The sequence below is a fragment of the Mesoplodon densirostris genome, chromosome 8 (assembly GCF_025265405.1).
Source record: "Mesoplodon densirostris isolate mMesDen1 chromosome 8, mMesDen1 primary haplotype, whole genome shotgun sequence".
Classification (NCBI taxonomy): Eukaryota; Metazoa; Chordata; class Mammalia; order Artiodactyla; family Ziphiidae; genus Mesoplodon; species Mesoplodon densirostris.
Window position 1 is genome coordinate 96323387 of NC_082668.1, and position 24277 is coordinate 96347663.

The 24277-nt window shown below is 39.7% G+C and overlaps 1 protein-coding gene across 18 annotated transcripts in view; it reads left to right on the plus strand.

Moving 5' to 3' along the window:
- The window catches only part of OSBPL6 (oxysterol binding protein like 6), a 215300-nt gene that overhangs the window by 186922 nt on the left and 4101 nt on the right, over nucleotides 1-24277 (plus strand). For 16 of the 18 annotated variants that reach the window (XM_060105973.1, XM_060105975.1, XM_060105971.1 and 13 more), the window contains 10 exons: nucleotides 3404-3511; nucleotides 5177-5314; nucleotides 11779-11866; nucleotides 12675-12928; nucleotides 13687-13824; nucleotides 14168-14231; nucleotides 15783-15861; nucleotides 17426-17570; nucleotides 19543-19687; nucleotides 21736-21862. In XM_060105973.1, the coding sequence (XP_059961956.1) occupies nucleotides 3404-3511; nucleotides 5177-5314; nucleotides 11779-11866; nucleotides 12675-12928; nucleotides 13687-13824; nucleotides 14168-14231; nucleotides 15783-15861; nucleotides 17426-17570; nucleotides 19543-19687; nucleotides 21736-21862 (1286 nt within the window). The remainder of the gene's footprint in view (nucleotides 1-3403; nucleotides 3512-5176; nucleotides 5315-11778; nucleotides 11867-12674; nucleotides 12929-13686; nucleotides 13825-14167; nucleotides 14232-15782; nucleotides 15862-17425; nucleotides 17571-19542; nucleotides 19688-21735; nucleotides 21863-24277) is intronic. The other 2 variants (XM_060105985.1, XM_060105986.1) reach the window with 1 other exon arrangement.

Genomic DNA, 24277 nt, shown 5'->3' on the forward strand with positions numbered 1-24277 from the left:
CAGCCAAAAATAAATAAATAAATATAATAAAAGAAAGAAAGAAAGAAGTATACCAAGCTACCAGAAATTGGTTGACTGGGTAGTAAGGTATGAATTTTTAAAAATATTTTTCTACTTTTTTGCGTTTTCCAAATATATTATAATAGTATTTTTTTAATAAAAAACAAGGTGATTTTTAAGAGATACCCAGGTTCTTGATAGCTCTAGCTTTGACAGTTTCCATACTCATATTCTCACTCCTTTTCAACCAGTTTTGCTTTTATCTGAAGGGTTTAAGTCTTCTGGTGATCCCATATTGCCATATATTTCATATCCTTCTCCAGCCTTCAGGCTTCTATGTGTCCTTCCCAGAACCCACAGTTCCATTCAGTAAAATGCATATGCTCTGCCAGAGTCTCACCCAGTCTAAGGTAAATTCTCACCCATTGTCTGCCTAGGAGGGTGAATGGTAGTTAATAGCCAAGGAGGTGAGGATTCGGGCAATTATTTCTGGATCAGAACTTCAAGATGGTAACTTCTTTTATAGATGGGTCAGGAATTATGTGTTTCTTGGATATACTACGCTTGAATGTGTATGAGGGACATGAGGTGTGGGGAAATGAGTATACTTTGCGGAGAGTTTGTAGTACGGTCTGAACTCACTCATGAAAGCAAGTAGTGGGACTTCCTAAAGAATCTAGGCACAGTTCCTGAGCCCGAGGCTGCTTCCTGCCTGCTAGGCCTTGGCCCCGTCTGCTACTCCTGGAGCAATGTTATTACTCACAAGTTTCCATGGCTTTTCTTGCTCATGAGCTGGTGCAAGTGGCTGGCGACGTGCCTCCTTTTCCCTCGCTTCACCACTGTACAGACTCCTCGGGTGCATTCTGTATATTGTTTCTGCCATCAACTGGGCTCTTCTATGTTAATTATCACTGATAGTGTCATTTCACTGAAAATATCCGTATACCTTGATGTTCCCAAGGATGTTTCCATAATATCATTGTAGAGAAAATAGGTGAGCTTTGGGGAGGGAAGTAACAGATGTGGTCCTGAGCACTCCCTAAACTCCCTAAGAGCGCTCATGGCGCTTGGTTGTAGCCAACTTCAAAACAGTGTGTGTGATTGAGACAAAAGGAGGAACCGTCCCGGCAAGACACACAGAAACGGGCTGTTGCATGCTCTGCATCTGCTTATACTTTCTGCCCTTGGGGTCGCCAGAGTTGGAATAGTATTTATTTCCACGCTTTTTTGTGCCACGTAACAACGTTTTTCTACCACTGCATATATATTATTAATACAATATTCCTTTAATTTTCAGCTCATTTTCTGTTGATACTATCAGCTAGAGGCTACCTTGTGTGCCTTTCACACACACCTGTAGGCAAGATTACATTTAATGAATACTAGATGAGATGAGAGCTTAAATGGGAATTTAACTTTCTTAAACATCCAGAGCAAAAAATTCTCCAAGTTTCCTTATAAATGGGAAACTTGTGTGTAAAACTCCCACCCTCTGGAAAAAACATTACTTATCCTTGCCCTTGAGTTTTTGTGGGGTTTGTTTTGTTAACTCTGTTCCAGGGGCAACAGAAGGTGCAGTCACTCTGGAGGAACCCTTAGTTGAGGTTTGTGTGAAACCCTAAAGTCATGAATGTGATTCTGCAATTAAAACCATCAAACAACCTACAACAAGGCCTCGTACTTCCAAGGCAACAAAATATATCTGGTTCCAATTATTTCAGTAACTAAGACAGCTTTCAGTATACTTGTGGACAGAAAAATAATGAAAGAACAAATAAGCATATGTAGTCACAAAGAATATGAATGATACAGTATTTTTTTTTCAAATTTCAAGTGTTCGAGATTTTGCTCCAAGAAAAATGATCCTGAGCACTTTTGCAGAATATAAAGGTATTAGGAAGCACATGGTTTATTTACTAAAAAAGTAATCACCTTTTTTCTAACACATCCCTGTTTTCTCAGAGAACTGGACACATATTTCCTCCTGTCTGCAATATGACTGTAGGATCTGTGTCCACCTTTAATCCATCAATACTTGACAGCCCACAAGACCAAGTGTGTTCTGTTTTACACATATTTTACAAACTGGTTCTAAAGACTTTAAACAAAAGCCAAAAGCTGTGAGTGAACAGTTTTCTTCCTAAAAAGCAAAAGCTGGGTTGAAGGGAGAGGGGCTGTTCTGTGCTCCATGCCCAAGGATTCTGCACCACTCAATGCAAGTGTGAAGTTTAGCCACTGTGTAATTTATCCTGGGTGATTTAATAGGTACAGAGTTATAGTTATGTTGTTTTATTTGTATATGTATTGGTTTACCGTAGTCATCGAATCTTTACAAAGAAAAGCAGAATCCTCACTCCCTGGGGCAGATGTGCTCTTCAGTAAGTCCTGACATTTATCTTTCACTCTGAAACATTCACTTCCATCTTCTAATTGCTGGTTTTAATGGGAAGGAAAGGAGCTGTCCAGCTTTTCACTGGGCTTTGTCCTCACAAAGGTCTTCTACTTGAGACTTGGTGTAATCCAGTCAGCTACATGTGTCTTCTGTATATGGAACAGGTTCCCATGCACTCATGTGCTCCATGTGCCTCTGTCCACAGGGCCCCTGTTAGGGAGCCCATGCTTATGTAAAGCTGTTCTCTTCTTGCCCCACCCTCTAAACTGAGTTGTAGCAGATGGTGTTTTACTGATGCTGACTTAGGGTGTGTTAAAAGTCATGAGATGCAGGTAGCTTGGAGTTAGTTTCCTTTTTGTGATATGTCCTTTATTAGACTTGTCGATGTTTACGCTGTTCAAGGAAGGCATCTTTGGTCTACGCTTGAGTTAGTTCTGTGGTACTGTCATAGGTATTAATTATGTGCTCCTAGAAAGTGGAAAGACAACTATTTTCTTTCACCAGACTAAAATATAGCTCTAAAATATAGCTCTAGATATAAAATAAAGCCAGTTCATTGTTCATTACATTTCCAAATAGTTTTTAAGATATCTGGTTTTGAAACAACTCCCAAACTTTAGAAACTAAAACCAAAAAAAAAAAAAAAGGAAAGAATCAATAATTTTTAGCCTAGGGTGTAAAATGTGATATATATGTGGTGGTAGACTGGGCTTGGGTGTAACGGACCTGACTCTAAGGGAGAGAAAATTCCATGAATCATTTTTATGAAATCCGTGAACTCTTTCAACCCACTAACCTACTAAGTAGTAGTCTTATATTGCAAAAAAATGAGTGCCTTAATTCTGAGCCATTTATTTCCTTCTTACCAGAGGGATCTGGCCTATGGTGGCTCCAAAAGTTTCAGCTAAGAACATCATAAGACTTTGTTGTCTAAAGTGTACCTGTGTGCTTGTTCTGCTTTGTGCTTGCTTAACAACTTGAAATTACATACGCGGTTTTTGTTATTTTAAGGCACTCAACCAGAATGCTGAACTAAGGAGTCGGTTGAACAGAATACATTCAGAATCTATTATTTGTGATCAGGTTGTCAGTGTAAATATTATTCCTAGCCCTGATGAGGTAAGACTCATTTTTAATAGATGTAGAATACTTATTTTATAGCATCTAAATCTACTGCCTATTTTTATTTATTTTTATACAGTTCTTTCACTGCTGATACGATTCCCTGCATAAATATTGTGTTGCTGACAGTTCAGTGTTCTTTGGAGTGAAGGATGTACCTGAGCTTGACATCATTGGTTATTGGTGATCAGTTGTCTCTTTTTATTTATTCCATCTCATGCTACTGAATATTTATTTTGTATATACTCCAGCTTGTGAATTTTCTCTCACTCTTCATTTGAAATATTTCTTATCATCAATGGCCCATGAAATGTTGAAACAAACTCTTTCAGCTGAGAAGGTGCTAAATAAAAGTTTGCTTAGGGTTTGTTTTAAAAGTCCTGTCTAAGAAGAGAAGTCACCTGACCTTGCTAAGATACTACTATTAGTGCTGCTACAGCTCCTACTGATGATGATGCTAATAATTAATAGTTAACACATGTCAAGTGAATGCTTACTGTGTGCTTGGCATCATGCTAACCCGGTTTATACATGTTATCTCATTTCACACCCGCAGCAACTCTCTGAGGTAGGTGCTATTACTCCATTTTTCAGAAGAATTTTTGAAGAAATGGTTAGAGGATAGGAGAACATTCAGTACTGGGGCTAAACTTGAGTGTATAATTCTGTTTATAATCCTTTATAAAAGTATTATTTTTAGCCATGAGAATTTATACTTTTCAACAGCAATACATGTAACAAGGTGAGAGTTTTAACTAATACTAAGGCCATATTTGCACCAAAAATGTACATTTTTCTAGAAATCTGTGGGTGCAAGTGTTCTGCCATCTAACTGCTTAGGAAATACCATCCCCAGACAGCTTCTCTTTGATGTAAGTTACCCACCCCGCGTCCATCCACCTCCATGGGTCCCGTGATCTCTGATGACACTTATGCCTACTGAACTGCCCAGAATCTAGAGGTATTTCTAAAATTTTGTCATTCAAAAATTAGTCAACAATCTCAGTTTGAATCTTCTTTGCAACTTGAAATGTGTACTAGAATATATATATTTTAGTTCTCTTACATATTTTTCTGATTGAAACTTAAATTGTATCCTTGAAAACAATATTTATTACTTACTGAATAAAAATACAATTTGAAATAAGGTTCAATACTCTAATCATATGTTTCATTGGATAAAATTCATGATCAAACTAGAAAATGACTTTTATATATTCCGTCTCAAAAATTAGTCTTGTAGTCTGTTTTCTTAGCATATCTCTAGTGGTTTCTACAAATACTGCTTGAGGTGTAGTATACTGGTTAGAATATGGCTAGTTAATGACAAGCCTAAGCATATGACAAGGAACTTGTCTCCACAGTCAATTCAGGGTATTGATAGGGGCTCAACCTGTTACATTCCACTTAATTAATTGAGCGTAGATTTAAAATCAACTCACCTTTCAGCTGCACCTTTTGGATTCTTTAGGCATATTGGAAGGAAACTTATGCAGTGGTCATTACTCAGTTGCAAGTGAAAATTAGCTGTGGTCACCACTCTTTTAACATATAGTGTGAATTTTTCTAGAAATCTGGCTAGTACGTCATGGTCTCATTTGAACAAATAGCCATTCTTACAGGGAAGAAAACGATTACACCATATACTTTTCTCTTCTGTAGGTTGGTGAGCAAATCCATGTCAGTCTCCCCCTGTCACAACCAGTAGCCAATGAGAGCCGCCTCTCCATGTCGGAGTCTGTCTCTGAGTTCTTCGATGCCCAAGAAGTGCTCCTCTCTGCAAGCTCATCAGAGAATGAGGTAAGGTTCCTTGATGCATCAACCCTAACTGCTTCTGACCATGAGTTTCAGTTAAAGAAAGTAAGACTGTGGAACTTTTTTAAAAAAAATATTATAGTAAGATGTCCAAATAGTAGCAAAGCCAAAAGCATGCAAACTATATGGTTTCCATTTACTGAGCCCTTAACACTGGGCACCAACTCAATAGTCACAAATTTGATGAATAAAAAGAAAGAATCAAGATTTATTCTGACTTACCTGTACAGTTCATATTTCATGGTAAACAAATAGTTGATAACAGACTCCTTTATAGAAGGAGACTAGCTAATAAATATATTAAGCATGAGAAAATAAGAAAATTACCATTCATGTTTGTACATACACACACACACATCCATACACATCTTTACCAGAGACAAGAATTTGAACTTAGAAGGATAATGTCTAGCGTATATCTAGTTGGCTAATTATCATTTTTGGAGGTTACCACTGGCTACCGTAAAAGCTTTATTGGATTGCTTGTCATGCCTGTGAATCTTGGCAAGGTCTTGGAAACAAGAAATCTCTTCCTTGGTCAGGTTGCAGAAATTCTTTTACTGAAATTTAGTCAAGTACACTTAGAATTTTTTCATTTTTGGCATGGGAGAAGCAGCCAAAATTCTTTTCCACACAGTTGTTTAAGAATTTTGTCATTTGAGATTGCAAATCTGTACTGCATTTTTACAAAAAGGAGATGAAATAGTTGCTAAGTGTTATTTCCATATGCATAGAACATAGATTGAAAGGAAAAATCCTGACAATTAGTAGTAGTTCTTTTTGGATGTTTGGAAGTATGAGTGATTTTAGAAACAAAAATAAGTAGAAAATAGAAAGAAAGAATGAACACATCACTTTTCTAATGGAGAAAAGCTAAAACAGAATTCTTGTATCAGGTACTGAATTTGTTACCACATCAAGCTAGGCACTTGCCTCTCAGATTCCAAGTCATACAATAAAAGATTCACAGAAACTCCCATTCACAAGCCAGAGAACTAGTTTAATGCTAGTTCTACACGCTACCAGCATTTTTTTCTCTGACTCTCCCCTTTTTGGGCTTCCATTGCTGACCCAGTTCTTTGTCCTTATTCAAGCAGACAAACTTAACTATACATTATCTGGGCTTTGACCCATCATCTGATAAGTTTATAGCATACCCCTATGAGAGCAACCTAATTTCCCTATTTCTAGTTCTTGGGGTCACATTCAACTGGGCCCCCAGTTGCCACTTGCACCAGCCACTGGCAATGCAGAAATGAAGAGGATGTGAAGCAGGTTACATGCATGAGTCCAAGCAAGATGGTGGTGCTACCCCCGTGAACGAGTGGACCAAGTGGCCGACAGAGGGGCAAGGTCGTAGAGGACAGAGGCGCGTGGAGTTGATATCCTCACGTTAAGACATTGTGAGTTTATCAGACCCCCCAGTGGAGTTATCTGGCAACCTTTTGGATATTCAAGTCTACAGCTCAGGGAGAAAGCAGGTCTAAAGAGAGAGCAAGAGTCAGCTCAGGATCCACCCAACCACCTGCCTGTGAGACATTGCCACCTGGGTGCTCCACAGATTCTCTAATTCAGCATGTCCAAATGAATGATCAGCAGCCCCTTACACACACACACACACACACACACACACACACACACACACACACACACACACACACACACACACACACACACACACACACACACACACACACACACACACACACACACACACACACACACACACACACACACACACACACACACACACACACACACACACACACACACACACACACACACACACACACACACACACACCCCAAGGGGGAAAACTCAAACTTACCCATACTTCTCATATTGCTTTTCTAAGTGCTTTTCTCCCCAGTTGTTCACATCAAATACCTGAGTTGCCTCAGTATTTCCCTTCACTACCACCCACCACCCATGTTGATTTACTCATCGGGTTCTGTAATTTCTGTCATCTAAATACTCTCAGATACATACATTTTCCTAAAGCTTCACTGCTGCTACTGCAGTTCAATTCTCTATCAGCTCCCCTCCTAAATTACCCTGTCAATCTCCATAACTAGTTTGCCTGCCTCCTTTATTGCCCCCTCGAATCCATTTTCCACTGGGCAGCCTGGCTAATCTTTCCAAAATGCAAATCTGATGATGTCCCTATTCCCCAGTGTCCTTAGGATGACAACATAAACTCCTTAGCTATCGTACAAAGACTAATGATCTGGTCTCTGCTCTCAGCTGCAGCTTCTTGCAACCTCTCTTCTTCTGGTGCCTTCCAGAGGCCAATGGAGTGCTTCCTGCAGTTGTCAATTTGCTCCAGACACCCCTTGTCCCTTGCTGAAATAAGGAAAGTGACTCTCTCCTACAACCCACACTGGAAAGAACTAAGCTATACATCTATTCTTTGTGACCATATCTTACAGGTTTTCATAAAATGTCTTGTGTTTTACTTAAATCTTTCCCCTTTATCACAACACTCAGTCTTAAGTATTTGAAGAGGCTGGACCAGGAAATAAACCCAAGTGACAGGCACCTCCATATTCTCAAGGTTGCTCTTCCCCTTAGGCTAAGACTTTGTTCCTGAGGCAACCTCATCTGCCCAAGTTTCCAAGTTCCCTTGTGATGAGAAGCCCCCAGAAGGCTCCTTGAGTCTCTGGACAACAGACTTGGCAAGCCCACCTGATTGGTTTACTGTACATGTGAGAATCCTAGTAGCCGCTGCAGGATGGGCTCAACTGCATATTCTGCATGACAGCTGCCAAAGGCTCTTGGGCCTCTGCATTGCTGCCCACCCTGGCTGAACACTTCCAGCGCCACGCAGTCAAATCGCTCACTCGCTTCAGTCTACTCAAAAGTCACCTTCTGAGAAGCCTACCCTGGATGCCCTACCTACAGTGTAGAGCTACCATTTCCTCCTCACCCCTGACCTTTCACATGCCTCTTCCCTTCTGATTTTTTTTCCATAATGCTTATCACTATCCAACAAAATATATATTTCATATGTTTATTGTGTGTCTCCCCCCACTAGAGTGAGAGCAGAGATTTCACCACTCTGTCCCCAGCACTAGAACATTCTGGTGAACCAGGAACTCAGTAAATATTTGCTAACTGAATGAAGGAAAGAACGCTTATAGCTCATTACATATGATTAATCGGAGAAACATCTGGGCCTTAGCTTCTTATATTAACATTTTCCATAACTGAGAGAAAAATCTTTATGTGCTTTACTTAATGAATGCGCAACCTCTTTTAAAAAAAATGCTCTTCTTACTTCCAGAATGATCTACTTCCTTGCCTCTACTTTTAAACTTGTTTCTGCTATGCTGCAGGCCTGGTCGCAGTTAGAAAAAAATATTTCATGAACTCTTTTGAATCCCAAACCTCTTAAAGAGAAGTATTTGGCTCCAAGACTTCTTGACCATGGGAGAGAAAACAAATATATATTAATTGTTTCATTATAATATGACAGAGCCTTAACTTTATATACAGGATAACATGAGTGGACCATAGCCAGACTGCCCAGCCTTAGCTACTGCTCACACATACGATAATATAGATCTTATTCAGGGCCCACTGTCATTGTAGAGTTCTTTTATATTCTACACAGAACTTTCTACATGGGCATGGATATTGGACTATTTCTATCATATATTAGTTTGGGTGAAATTAGAAATTGAAGAGGACTAGACTGTTTATAGCTTCTAAATGTTGGTGTAATAAACATGCATGCAACATGAATTAGGTTCAGGCAGGCATTTGTCTTCTCTAACATAATTGGATGTGATTTGCTTTTTTCAGAGAAATCACATAGAAGAGTTTGATTTACGTTTTATTTCTATCAAGGTTTAGAATGTGGCTTTCATGGGCCTAAAGGTTTAGCCTTCCATTTAGTTGCAGTCAATGAGAACGGGAAGCCAGCTGCAGTGGGAAAATACAAATGAGAAAAACTTTATTCTCAATTTGCCATCTTTATAGCATTGCTCAGGGTGCAAAAGCAAAACTATCATTATTCATTTACACGAAATCATTCTGAGTATAACTCTATCTCCCTACATACATGAATTCTATTAAAAGCATCAGCAATAAATCCAGAAACCTTAAAGGCAAAGGCTGATGGTTTTTATGACATACAAATTTAAAACTCTTACATGGCCAAAAAAGAGTGGCATAAACAACATTAAAAAATAAATTGCAAACTAGAAAAAATGCAATTTATATGACAAGCTGAAAAATTTGTGAAAGATAAGACAGCAATTTCACTAAAGATGAAATTCAAACTAGAGATCTTTTATGTGTGTTAGGTAGATACTAATATAGATTGATAATGAATAGTGTTTAAGTGGGTGTGAGAGAGGGATGCTCTCATATACTGATGATGGGAACAAAGTAATACAGTACAACCTTCCAGGAGAGCAATTTGGCAACATACAGCTAAAGCCTAAAAGAGACTCATTTGACCCAGCAATTTCGCTTCTGGGAATAAACCTTAATGAAATTGCCAGACAGATTCACAGAAATATGTTTACAAGGATGTTCATCCAAGTAATGTCTATAAGTAATAAAAAATTGGAAGCCACGTGAATGCTGGTTAAATTCCTTGTGTTATATAACTGTCTAATGAAATACGCTGCCATTCCAAGTAAGGATGAAGAGCTATATTTATAAGAATGGAAGTATATTCAGAACACTATAAAATAGTATGTAAAACAATCCCCTTTTTCAGTATCTAAAGATAAACGTATCAGTGTGTTTACATAGGCATTTTGAAATTGGGGGTGGTACCTATGAAATGGTGAAAGTGATTTCTTTTAGGTCATAGAATGGATGATTTTCATATCATCTGTTTAGCTTCATGTAATTTCTAATTTTTTACGATAAGAATGTTTTGTTTTTATGTTCAGAAAAAATACAGCATATTTCCATTTTGAAGAAAGTAAATAAGTATCAACAGCTTTCTTGCCTATAGTAGAAACATTGGTTTTCCCATTCCTCTGAATGGCTCTACAGTACTTCTCTGTTTTCTTATCTGTTCTGTCTCTAAATCCCTTTAGTGCATATGTTGCCCCTTAATTTTATTCTTCTTTTTTTTTTAACTTATTTTGTCTGTGCTGGGCCTTCCTTGTGGTGCGTGGGCTTCTCTAGTTGCAGCACACGGACTCTAGGGCACGTGGGCTCAGTAGTTGCAGTGCTCATGCTTAGTTACAGTATGTGGGATCTTTTTTTTTTTTTTTTTTTTTGGCGGTGTGCGGGCCCCTCACCGCCGCAGCCCCTCCCATTGCGGAGCACAGGCTCTGGACGCGCAGGCTCAGCGGCCATGGCTCACGGGCCCAGCCGCTCCACGTCATGTGGGATCTTCCCGGACCGGGGCACGAACCCGTGTCCCCTGCATTGGCAGGCGGACTCTCAACCACTGCGCCACCAGGGAAGCCCCAGTATGTGGGATCTTAGTTCCCTGACCAGGGATCAGACCCAGGCCACCTACATTGGGAGCACGGAGTCTTAACCACTGGACCACCAAGGAAGTCCCTGCCCCTTAATTTTATTCTTATGTGAATTTTGGTTTCATTTTAGTTCCATGTTTCTCTCACGTAGAGAATGGCTTAATTCTCAATTTCTCCCTGTCCCTAAATCCTTCTCCCCTGCCCCCAGATAATCTGCCAAATTTTGTCCGTATACTTTAGATGTGGTTCCCAAATGCACTTTTACTACTTGATCCTTACTGTGGCCATCTTAGTGTTATTGGTCAGTATTTCTTACCCAGATCTAGGTAGGATCCTATTTATTGTCTGGCCTCCCTAGGGAAAGCTGCTGAGTATCTTCCTGAGAACTAAATATGACTGTCATTTCCTTGCATTTAATAACTCATATGATTATATTGTGAACCCTTTATGTTGACATGAAAAGCCCTTCACAGTCGGACCTCATATCATTCGCCCTGTCCTCTGTTACAGCCACTCGACTTCTTAGCACTCCTAGAATAAATGTTTCTCTCGTGGTCCTTGCCGTTGCACACTATCCCTTCTTCTTGTGCTTCTCCCCCTTTTAACAACTGGGCAACTCCTGCATCCTCCAACACCCGGTTCAAATACTACTTCCTCCGGGCAGCCTCTCCTGACTCCTCTAGGGGGATCCATAGGGCCTCCTTTTTTGCACATTCTTACTGTGTTGAATTGAAACATTTCTGGTTATGCACTGGCCTCCCCCAGCGTCTCAGCCCAACTAAGACAGAAAGCTACTTAAAGACAGGGCTGCTTTCTGGCAATCCTACATTCTGGCTCACTGGAGACCCTCAAGTGTTCATTGCACATATGCCACATACAGTTCTCACTGTGACCTCTGCTTCTCATTTGGGCAATATCCTGTTGTTTTTCATTGTTTGATTTTTCTGAACTTTCAAGACTGAATGAGAATTCTGATCCTTTCTACGTTCTTCCCTTCCTTAGGCTTCAGATGATGAGTCATACATCAGTGATGTGAGTGATAATATATCTGAAGACAACACCAGTGTTGCAGACAACATTTCTCGGCAAAGTATGCATCCTTTGAGCTTCCAGGTGGTTCTATCTACATGCCAAGTTACAATGCTGATGATTCAATGAACAATCATTTTGACCCCCTAGCTAATTTTTCCTTTTGCAGCTGATTGTTCAATAAATTTTTACTCATATAATCTGGTGAGGTAAATGGTTGAAAATTTTGTTAGGTAGATGGTTAAAAGAAAAAGTTTAAATATCGTATATTAACGCATATATGTGAACCTAGAAAAATGGTACAGGTGAACCGGTTTGCAGGGCAGAAGTTGAGACACAGAGGTAGAGAACAAACGTATGGACACCAAGCGGGGGAAGCGGTGGGGGGTGGGGTGTGTGTGTGTGTGATGAATTGGGAGATTGGGATTGACATGTATACACTGATGTGTATAAAATGGATGACTAATAAGGACCTGCTGTATAAAAAAATAAATAAAATAAAATTCAAAAATTAAATAATAATAGAAGACATACAGAAAAAAAGAAAAAGTTTAGTTCTTGGGCAGACCAAAATTTTGTGTCCTTCATATTAAATATATTTAATTTTTAGAAGTTTGACTTGTCTTTTATTGTGTAATACTTGAGTATATTTAACACTTTGTTTAAAAAAACTGTACGTTGATGTTTTGTGCATTTATCAGCAGCCTTGTATTGAAATAATTCTCTTCCCTCTTGAGAGAGTATAATGAAGGCTTAAGAAATGTATCACAATCAGAATTATTTGAAAGGGTTCCTACCCTCCCAGGTTCTGGGAACTAAGAAAAGCAAGATCTCTTTCACTGTGATTCTCATCTTTCTCCCTCTTCCAGTCTTGAACGGGGAGCTTACAGGAGGAGCCTTCCGAAACGGACGTCGAGCACGCCTGCCAGCTCCCTGTCCTGACACCAGTAACATTAACCTATGGAATATCTTAAGGAACAACATTGGTAAAGACCTGTCTAAAGTCTCCATGCCTGTGGAGCTAAACGAGCCACTCAACACTCTGCAGCATCTCTGCGAGGAAATGGAGTATAGTGAGCTTCTGGACAAGGCTTCGGAAACGGACAGTCCCTATGAGCGCATGGTAATAAATAACAGAGCAGCGCCCTTTGGAGATTTGCCAGCCCTAGACCTGGGCTAAGGCAGAATTCATTATGATAGCATATTTGGTTGTTGCCTAATACTCTCACCGCATAGGTAACAGGAATCCATTTGCATAAACCAGGCAGGGCCAAAAAGATCCAGATACCTCTACTGAAAGATACACACTTTGTGACTTATTCTTGGTTCTGGGTGGTTCTAAAGTTAGAATGTAAAGGTATCACACTCCTTAAAGGTTTAAGACATGCCTAGCCTTGCTTTATCAGCTTTTCCTGAATGCCAGGGGAGCCCATTTGTTCAGGAACTTAGGTCTGAGAAAGTAACCTCCTGTTTGTTCTTTGCCCTGGTCTCTACTCCATGTGATTGTGGAAAACCTGACCTGCCCTCTGAAAAGCACCGCTAGCCACAACCCTCCTGCTAAGATTGTGCAAATGGCTCAACCTATACACTGGCTTTCAGAACCTTTGAACTCTGTGATACTCAGGAAATTGGACAGACAGATGAATGAAGAATATTTGGCTTCAGTTGTCTGCTGGTTCCCATGCAGAGAGTTTAACCTCATTTTCAATTATCTTTTTTTCCCTATGAGTATATGAAGAGTCTGTGCAAAAAATAGAAAATGCAAATGCCATCAAATGAGCACCCACTGATGGGGGTGTATAAAATCTAGAGGAATAAGAGACAAACAGACCTGGAAGTAGTCTCTCCTATATTATTTTCCTTTCTTAAATGTTTTAACAGGTTCTTATTGCTGCATTTGCAGTTTCAGGATATTGCTCCACCTATTTCAGAGCAGGAAGTAAGCCATTCAACCCTGTCCTTGGGGAGACTTATGAATGCATTAGAGAGGACAAAGGATTCCGTTTTTTCTCAGAACAGGTAAGTCCCACTGGACTCAGTGAGTTTCTGTGTAGAAACTGTAGGAGTGCTGTTTGATGATGAAAATAGCTTTTTGATAAACATCTGATTGAGGTGGGTTATAATACTAGTTAACAGAAAATTCACTTAGCCTATCTATATAACTACAACCTCTAAATGTGTTTAAGCATGAAGTTGTAAAAGTTAAAGATTCAGTAATTTACTTACACATTTTGAGAATAATTCACTAATAGAGATGGATGAGTTGAGTAGTTTTTATTTGGAGGTAGCCAATATACGTTGTAAAATATTATCATTTATGGAAATTTTAACACTGATGTCATTTTTTGTTTTTAATTCCCAGGTTAGCCATCATCCACCCATTTCTGCCTGTCACTGTGAATCCAAGAATTTTGTGTTTTGGCAAGGTTTGTATTTCAGTTATCACTTAAAAAATCCAATTGATGAGCCTATGAGAAAGTTTCTAGTTTCCAAAGTACTCAGTTTAGATTTCTACTTTTAGAACTCAGAGAATATTGGTAGTTGGTGTGGAGTTCAGTTTGAGAAATTAGATTTCCTGATATAAAGATGGAACCATGTCATCTAGGAGATGGGATTATTTATTTAGGAAGCAAAGCCCTATGGGACAGCAGAGCTCTATACTGACTATGCCAGCTCAGGGCTATTTCTTTACCTCATTCAACTCATTGTCTGCATCTTTAGCATGGAGGTTGTATCTCCTGGCTTCTTGCTTCCTGAGGGTGTGCAAAGAGATCTTAATCCTCAAGGCTCTAGAACACGTCATATGTGGTCACAGTCTATTTAGGTATATATACATTACAGTGATTTCTGGTCTTTAACTCATTGAGGCTTGGGGGTTTGGATTGAAGTCTCTACTAAATCAATACCCATTGTTCGATTAGAATGTTGCAAACTTGCCTAGAATAAAAAGTTTCAAAACCCCTCTAGAAAGAAAAAATATATATGTAAATTTACCATTAAGTGTGAATAGTTCCCTCACATTCAGGGGAGGTCAAAAGGGTACTTCACTGATCGCAGTATGACTCTTCTCACATGTACTTCCTCAACCTGAAAAGGATATGAAATGATAGAGCAGCACTGTGACTGTACTTTATTGCAGATTAAGAAAGTAAATCATTTCTTGTTTGTAAAAAAGAGTCAGAAATTTTGTGGAGATAGCACTAAGCTCCCTTATTTCATCAGAATGAGACCGGGCAGTTATTACAAATGCACAGATACACCTGAGTGACCACAGGTAAAACATAAGGCCATCATGTGAGATGAAGTGCTGGGCCCTGGGTGGTATCTTAACAGCCAGCACAGGAACATGTTAATCCCACTTTCTCATAAATCTTACCTATCTGTGTTTAGAGGCATTATTTTTTTTACTGTTCTCCCAAGTCATGTAACTCTTTAAATATGTATATAAATCAGTCGTACTGCCATACCACAATCTGCAATGACTTTTTCTATACATCATACACACACACACACACACACACACACACACACACATATATACATACATACATACATACATATATATATATATATATATATATATATATATATATAGAATATTTCCAACATTTAGTTTAAACTTAAAACAACATTTGTGGAGACGTTAACGCCGAGTAGAGTCTGTGTGTGTATGTGAATATGCACACATACACACACAGGTTATTCCAAGACTTTACCAGTTTTATTTGTTGAAAACACATATAGAGCATATATTATGGAAAAATATACATAGATATTTGGGGAGGGGTTTCACAGTTAATCTTCTCACCTTGGGCCATCCTCAGGCACTTGTCTTATTAAAGCAACACTATAGAATCAGTTGGGATTACAGAAGTTTCCTTTGCGAAATATAAAGTGTAATACAAAAGTTCATTCTTCTAGAGTAAATGATTAGATATGGAGTGTGTATTTCTTGTCCTCTGCCTTATATCGTTTAGATATCAGATGGAAAAACAAGTTCTGGGGGAAGTCGATGGAAATCCTGCCTGTGGGAACCTTGAATGCCATGCTTCCAAAGTAGGTTGCGCTCATCTTCCTTTTGGTCTCTTATCTGCTTTTTTAAATCATAAATGGGTATTTGAAACTCTAGAAGGTGCCAAGGGGCCATTTCCCTGTATGGCCAATGTTTCTGTTAACTTCACCGAAGTTTTGAGACTGGGCCCCGACAAAAGCTAATGAGAACTTCAGCAAATGTGTCGAAGCTTCCTTTTTATCTCTTCACATCCTGCATTCATCAGTCAATGCCTACCTGTCCCAGTCACCACATTAGTTTGCATTTTATATGAAAATAAAATGCAAACTAAAATGGCTCTTTTTAGCCATTTCTTTTTTATATAATTTATACTTTCACTTTTGAGTTCATCTTAGATCCAGGCACTATTTTTAATGTTTAGTTCATTAAGGAAGTGATAGAATCCTTTTATGGTTGTTTTCTAGAGGATATAGCCTATACATCTTAAAATTAATTGAAGTTTTCATTGAGACCAAAGGCTTGATTGTTTTTCTTTCTTTCTTCATTTGGTTGATTTTTGTTCTGTTTTGTTTTTGTCTATTTGAATGACAGAATTTGCTGGTAGATTCAATATAGAGGATGGTGGGGAGAGGGAGGAATTCCCAGGACCACAAAATAAACTTTTAATATTTACAAACTCATGAGGAAGAGAGTTTTCCATAGTGCCTACATCATACCAATTCATAAATTTTTTAGAAACCCAGAAGCATTTCATTTTGAAACAGTGTTTTATTTGAACATATATGTAATGTGCAAATTTAAAGGTGAGTAGAAACTTTGTCATCGCCTTCCTTGGCAGAAACTCGGTAATCTTACTCTCCAGAATTTGTATTAGATTTATGCCATCTATGCTCATCAGTCTTTTCCCAAAGAATTATTCACATATTTGGCCTTAACTCACAGCGTGAAACCATGACCTCAGAGTAGCCTTTCTTGAACGCACACCCTACTCTCTCCTCCCTGGGACCCTACTGTGATGGCCCATTGCCTGTAGGGTAAATCCAGACTCTCTGGTGGGTCATTGAGGGCCTTGGCTGCTCTGCCCTGTCCCACCTTTCCAACCTAACCTCCCATCACACCCACTCACCTGAAGTGTGCCACACACAGGTCCCCGGATGCATTGTGCCCCTCTGGCCTCTGTGGCTTCGTCTCTGCCTTTCCCAGCCTGTAGTACCTTCCTCTCCACCCTCCAAGCTTAGACCAGACCCAGCCTCCTCTAGAAAATCTTCCTTGCCACTCGCCCCACATTCCAGGCAGACCTAAGGACACTCCTCTGTGCTCTTATAAGCGTCCGTCTATCCCTACCGTACTATTGGCTCCAGGAGAGCAGGAAACAGACCCTATTCAACTTGGTAGCTTTAGCACCTGGCCCATAGAAAGCACTGAAATGTTCCTTAAATGAATGAATCATGTCATAAATGGCCTTGACCACAAAGAAACTTCCAAGAAAGAAAAAAGAGAAAGATGAGGGGAAAGGAAGCTATGGCTAAAGAATATTCTCATTGGTAGAAACAGTAATATTTATTTGTTACCTTCACTGTTTTTAATCAGTGCTGTATTCTTCACTAGGTATGGAGATTGCTATGTGTGGAATAAGGTCACCACATGCATACACAACATCCTGAGTGGGAGGAGATGGATAGAGCATTATGGAGAAGTAACCATTAGAAATACCAAAAGCAGTGTTTGCATTTGCAAACTCACATTTGTCAAGGTAAATAATCTTACAATAGCAAAGGAAAGATACATAAAATGCTTCCTAGGGAAGAAATAAAACAATTACCTTAAGCAGCAGCAAGTGAGTTAGTTCTGTATCATTGATCCTTACGGACATTTTAGATAAGAAAGCAGAACCAACTGGTGGAGCTGCTCTGGGCATGCAGATGTCTGATGGTGTAGAGGTCAACAAAGGCACCATCTTGAAAGAGAAAAAAAAGATTCTTTGTAAAGAATTTTCTTTTTAAGCAGCCAGTTCATTAAGTAAAATTCCAGAGAGTACTTCTTGCCTATAACAAGTCTCCTGGTTTATATTCTATTTATATTCCTGCTTGATTACAACATATTCAAGTGATCTTATTTTAGGGAACTAAATATATCGCACTTGTCATTTTCTGAAGATGCATAGAGATGATAGCTTCCAGTCCCTATAAGCTTATCCAACTCTGCCATTATTATATATAATCTTAAATAAGTTCAACAAAAAGCAGTACCTTTATTAACAAGAAAAGATGTTAGATATTTTTCTTTTTTCCTTTTTCTCTTAATAGACTGATTAGGTGGCTCAGAACTGAAGAGCCAGGATCACCATTTGGGCTGACTGGGTCGTGTGTGACAGTAACTGTGCGCACTTAGTTTTTTAGGCTAGGAGAAACTTCGATTTAGGCCTGCCCCTAATATTTGCCGAGCTCAGGGCAAGAGTACAAATGGCAGTCCCCATACCATATGTATAAATATTTAAAGGATGTAAATCAAGCCCACAAGCTGTCAAATAAAATATGTTCTATCCTTTCACGCTGACAAAAGTACCTTTTTTGACAAAACCTGCAAGTCCAGGTTGGACACTTGGGAACACCAAGCTGGAAACCTGGCAGCGCAGGAGAACCAGGCTGGCCCACGGCCTTCCCCACTTGCTTCCCACCCCCAGCTCTGCCCTGCGCTGCAAGGGGCCGCAAACACATGTGTAGGCAATCCAGTCCACACTCCCTCAAACAGCCACCCTTGGCCACCCCTCAGGCCTAACGATAAATCCAAGGAAAGGCCTGTGCAGGCTGTGGAATAAGCTTAGAACCATTTGTGGGTTTTTTGTTTTTGGCTGTGTTGGGTCTTCGTTGCTGCACGCGGGCTTTCTCTAGTTGTGGCGAGACGGGGCTACTCTTCGTTGCGGTGCACGGACTTCTCATTGCGGTGGCTTCTTGTTGCGGAGCATGGGCTCTAGGCGTGTGGGCTTCAGTAGTTGTGGCACGTTGGCTCAGTAGTTGTGGCTCATGGGCTCTAGAGCGCTGGCTCAGTAGTTATGGCACACAGACTTAGTTGCTCCGTGGCATGTGGGATCTTCCCGGACCAGGGAAACCCATGTCCCCTGCATTGGCAGGTGGATTCTTAACCACTGCGCCACCAGGGAAGTCCCTCTTAGAGCCATCTGGACAAGGAATTCTAGGGTCTTGCATACTTGGGGCCTGATCTAGAATGGGGCCAAGGGATCCAGATGGGTAAATTCCCGCAGACTTCTGACCCCTTGGGGAGGAGCATGGCTGGAAGAGAGCTAGAACAAGGTGTTCCTGATTAAATTTAGTCATTTACAGCTACTATGAAAATGATTTTACAAACTATTTCTCCAGTGTTGCCAATTGAAAATCATTAAAATCCATGAGCCAAGGGTAGTTCAAGACAGGACAATGGGAGGAAGAAGTTGCTTAACCTATAAATTCATATTCGGTTAAGATAGAAACTGAGCCTTCTCCGGGCTGTGCTCTCATGCTCTAACATGGAGTGGGGTCATCCCTTTCTTAAAAGTTAATCCAGCTAACACTTAGATAGCCATCCTTCCATGCAAAACATCTTGAGATAGATGCCTGGAAATGGTTTGCATGAGAAACTTCAAGGTTAAGAACATTTCCCATGTGGAAGTGACAGGGATTGGTGTTATTAAAGAGATGAGTGTTTTAACTGGAGTTTGGTTTCTCCAGGTGAATTATTGGAATTCTAATGTGAATGAAGTCCAGGGGGTTGTGATGGATCAGGAAGGGAAGGTGGTGCACCGGCTGTTTGGGAAGTGGCATGAAGGGCTGTACTGCGGTGTGGCCCCTTCCGCCAAGTGCATCTGGAGACCAGGTGAGACCGGCATGAGTGTCCTGCCTCAGGGGGGCGCCATGAGTGGCAGAAGGTAGGGAAGGTCAGATCATCCCATGTGGTACACATTATGTTTTCTTTTTTTTTTTTCTTTTTTGCGGTACGCGGGCCTCTCACTGTTGTGGCCTCTCCCGTTGCGGAGCACAGGCTCCGGATGCGCAGCCTCAGCGGCCATGGCTCACGGGCCCAGCTGCTCCGTGGCATGTGGGATCCTCCCGGACCGGGGCACGAACCCGTGTCCCCTGCATCGGCAGGCGGACTCTCAACCACTGCGCCACCAGGGAAGCCCCTTACATTTTCTTTTAATAGATTAAAAACATAGATGCTTAAGACAATAATATTTACATTTATACTCAATCCACAAGTTAAATAAATTCCAATATTTGATAGTAAGGAGTTGTAAAATTGAGACCAAATCTGACGTGTGGTCAGAGAATGGGCTTCATGTAAAATCTTTCTAAATGTAATAACCGCATTTCAAAAGCTAGGTATACTTATTAAGCCATTTGAATAATTGAAATATACAAACTCAAATCCCTACTCGTGTTATTTATTCTCTGTTTTAGTAAAACAAAGGAAAGCCTGCAAACATCCATAGTCCACAAATTCAATAATTTAACCAGAATAAGTGATCTTTTTACTTGAGCATCAAAGAGCTGCAATATGCTGACATTTAATAAAAGACATCAAGAGAGTTCTGGTAATACACTAGCATATAATTGACTATCAAGTACAAATGGAGCAAGGCTCCACATGGCATTTATTTTCATTGGAATTTTATCAGTTAATCCCTAACTTTAAAATTAGTTGTTGGTTTCCTCAATGAGTATTTAAATTCCCTGCTAGTAGAGTGGTTAGTTCATTCATTTGGCAATTATGTATTGAGTACTGACTAAGCATCAGGCTTTGTTCTAGGAGCTTGGAGCACATTAATGAACAGAGCCTACAAAGATCTTGCTGTCGAATTTAGTTTGAAAGTGCAAATAAACATTAATTTAGATCTGAATCTTTTTCTTTTCTAAATGGAAGTAAATTGTAAGTGTTTTGTGGTGAAATCTTAATGCTCATAGTTGGTCACCCAAGCATTTAGTTACCCAGTTGGGTACTTGAGAGAAAAATTAGCCAGTGAAGACTACTGTATGTACAAAGTTTTATTTTAAAAGCTGGATTTTATTAAATATATGAATCTATCAGTTCTGATAATCAACATAAAGTTTCCCATTTAGCAAAATAAAACCAATTTAGTTCACTTAAAAAATTTGTAGGGACTTCCCTGGAGATCCAGTGGTTAAGACTCCACACTTTCAGTGCAGGGGGAGCAGGTTCGATCCCTGGTTGGGGAACTAAGATCCTGCATGGCACGCAGCACGGCCAAAAACAAAAAAACAAAAAAAACAACAACTTGATCCCAGGCCCTAAGAATTCCCACAGATGTAGATCCAAGGGACAAGAGCTCACAGTCAAAAATCACAAAACACAAAAGGAACCCAAGCAGAGTAAGACTTACCACACTCTGAAAATAAGAGCACTTGATATTTCAAGAAATAAGAGGCCTCTTTCAAAACTATGATTAAATATCAACATTTATAGAGAAAGAAAACAATATTTACCACAAACAGATCCTCACTAAATGAATTTCCAAAAGATGCACCTTTATCATCCCACATAAAATGTCAGAGGTACAAGAAGGAACAGTGAGCAACCATACTGGGTATATGTGGGTATTTCTAAACAAAAAATGACTGCAAAATTAACAGTAATATCTAACCCGTCAGGGAATAAGAATAGCATTTACATTGGAAAGTGGTGATCTTCAAGTTATTTGAGAGGGTGAAGATACTGATTACCTACCCAGTGTCTTAAATTAAGTGTACAAATAATCATTAATCCTTTAAAAAATTGTAATCTAATGTTTATGACTATAAATTTGATGTTAATGTGAGTATTAATTAAGCACTCGAGTTAAGTCAGCTTCTGCATGTTCTGTAAACCTCTTTGCCTCTCACAGTGGTTCCTTGGCCTCATTCCAGGTTCCATGCCAACCAACTATGAGCTCTACTATGGCTTCACAAGGTTCGCTATTGAGCTTAATGAGTTAGATCCTGTACTGAAAGATCTCCTTCCACCAACAGATGCCCGATTCCGGCCAGATCAGAGGTGAGCAGGGCAGTGGTATTTAAAATGAACACTAGGTCATGGCATGGTGCTTACAGAAGTCATCAAGACTTTCGCCACCATCATTTATTTATTCATGGAATCATTCATTCCCTTATTCACTCAGTAATAGCTGAGTCTTCTACCTAGGTAAAGAGCATTCAGAGGATGATCATAATAGAAGATTAGCTCAACACAAGTTCCCTGCAGAAGGTAACACAGACGTTTTTTAACAAAAAGTGCCCCCCCCACCAATTTACCAAAGGTCTGCAAATTATTGAACTCTTCACACAATCACTCCTCATCTCGGTGTTTGTACTTCTATAGTTCTGTTACTCTATAACGTGGACTATCTTTTTAAAAAAATTTTTTATTGAAGTAACATTGGTGTTATATTATATAATTATAACATTACATATATAGTAACATTATATAATTTTCATGTATGCAACATTATATTTCTACTCCTGTATACCTGTGTATACCAAAAATTTCGTTTCTATCCATCACAGTGAAAAATAAGAGGATAAGATACAGGGGTACCTAGAAATACTTTGAGTCAAAGTGTGGAGTTTTCCCAGCATGTTTTTGATCCCCTGGGGTGTGAGATATACTCAAAATACAGTACCTTTAATACCTTCTGATTCTTTTTTTTTTTTTTTTTTCTTTTTTTTTTGTGGTACTCGGGCCTCTCACTGTTGTGGCCTCTCCCGCTGCGGAGCACAGGCTCCGGATGCGCAGGCCCAGCGGCCATGGCTCACGGGCCTAGCCGCTCCGCGGCATGTGGGATCCTCCCGGACTGGGGCACGAACCCGTGTCCCCTGCATCGGCAGGTGGACTCTCAACCACTGCACCACCAGGGAAGCCCCTGATTCTTTTTTTTTTTAATTATTCTTACATTGTTCTGTACTCATGTTGTCCATTCCTACAGAATTAGTTTTACTTCTTACAAGAATTCTACATGTCATACAAATTGTATCCAAGATCATTTTCTTTTTTTTTTTTCTCCAAATGAATATTTTTTTTTTTATTAGTTTCTGCTTTATAACAAAGTGAATCAGTCATACATATACATCTGTTCCCACATCCCCTCCCTCATGCATCTCCCTCCCTCCCACCCTCCCTATCCCTCCCCTCCAGGCAGTCACAAAGCACCGAGCTGATCTCCCTGTGCTCTGCGGCTGCTTCCCACTGTCTATCTAGCCTACGTTTGGTAGTGTATATATGTCCATGCCTCTCTTTCGCTTTGTCACAGCTTACCCTTCCCCCTCCCCATATCCTCAAGTCCATTCTCAAGTAGGTCTGTGTCTTTATTCCCGTTTTACCCCTAGGTTCTTCATGACATTTTTTTTTCTTATATTCCATATATATGTGTTAGCATACGGTATTTGTCTTTCTCTTTCTGACTTACTTCACTCTGTATGACAGACTCTAGGTCTATCCACCTCATTACAAATAGCTCAGTTTCGTTTCTTTTTATGGCTGAGTAATATTCCATTGTATATATGTGCCACATCTTCTTTATCCATTCATCCGATGATGGACACTTAGGTTGTTTCCAGCTCCGGGCTATTGTGAATAGAGCTGCAATGAACATTTTGGTACATGTCTCTTTTTGAATTATGGTTTTCTCAGGGTATATGCCTAGTAGTGGGATTGCTGGATCATATGGTAGTTCTATTTTTAGTTTTTTAAGGAACCTCCATACTGTTCTCCATAGTGGCTGTACCAATTCACATTCCCACCAGCAGTGCAAGAGTGTTCCCTTTTCTCCACACCCTCTCCAGCATTTATTGTTTCTAGATTTCTTGATGATGGCCATTCTGACTGGTGTGAGATGATATCTCATTGTAGTTTTGATTTGCATTTCTCTAATGATTAATGATGTTGAGCATTCTTTCATGTGTTTGTTGGCAGTCTGTATATCTTCTTTGGAGAAATGCCTATTTAAGTCTTCTGCCCATTTTTGGATTGGGTTGTTTGTTTTTTTGCTATTGAGCTGCATGAGCTGTTTATAAATTTTGGAGATTAATCCTTTGTCAGTTGCTTCATTTGCAAATATTTTCTCCCATTCTGAGGGTTGTCTTTTGGTCTTGTTTATGGTTTCCTTTGCTGTGCAAAAGCTTTGAAGTTTCATTAGGTCCCATGTGTTTATCTTTGTTTTTATTTCCATTTCTCTAGGAGGTGGGTCCAAAAGGATCTTGCTGTGATTTATGTCATAGAGTGTTCTACCTATGTTTTCCTCTAAGAGTTTGATAGTTTCTGGCCTTACATTTAAGTCTTTAATCCATTTTGAGCTTATTTTTGTGTATGGTGTTAGGGAATGATCTAATCTCATACTTTTACATGTCCCTGTCCAGTTTTCCCAGCACCACTTATTGAAGAGGCTGTCCTTTCTCCACTGTACATTCCTGCCTC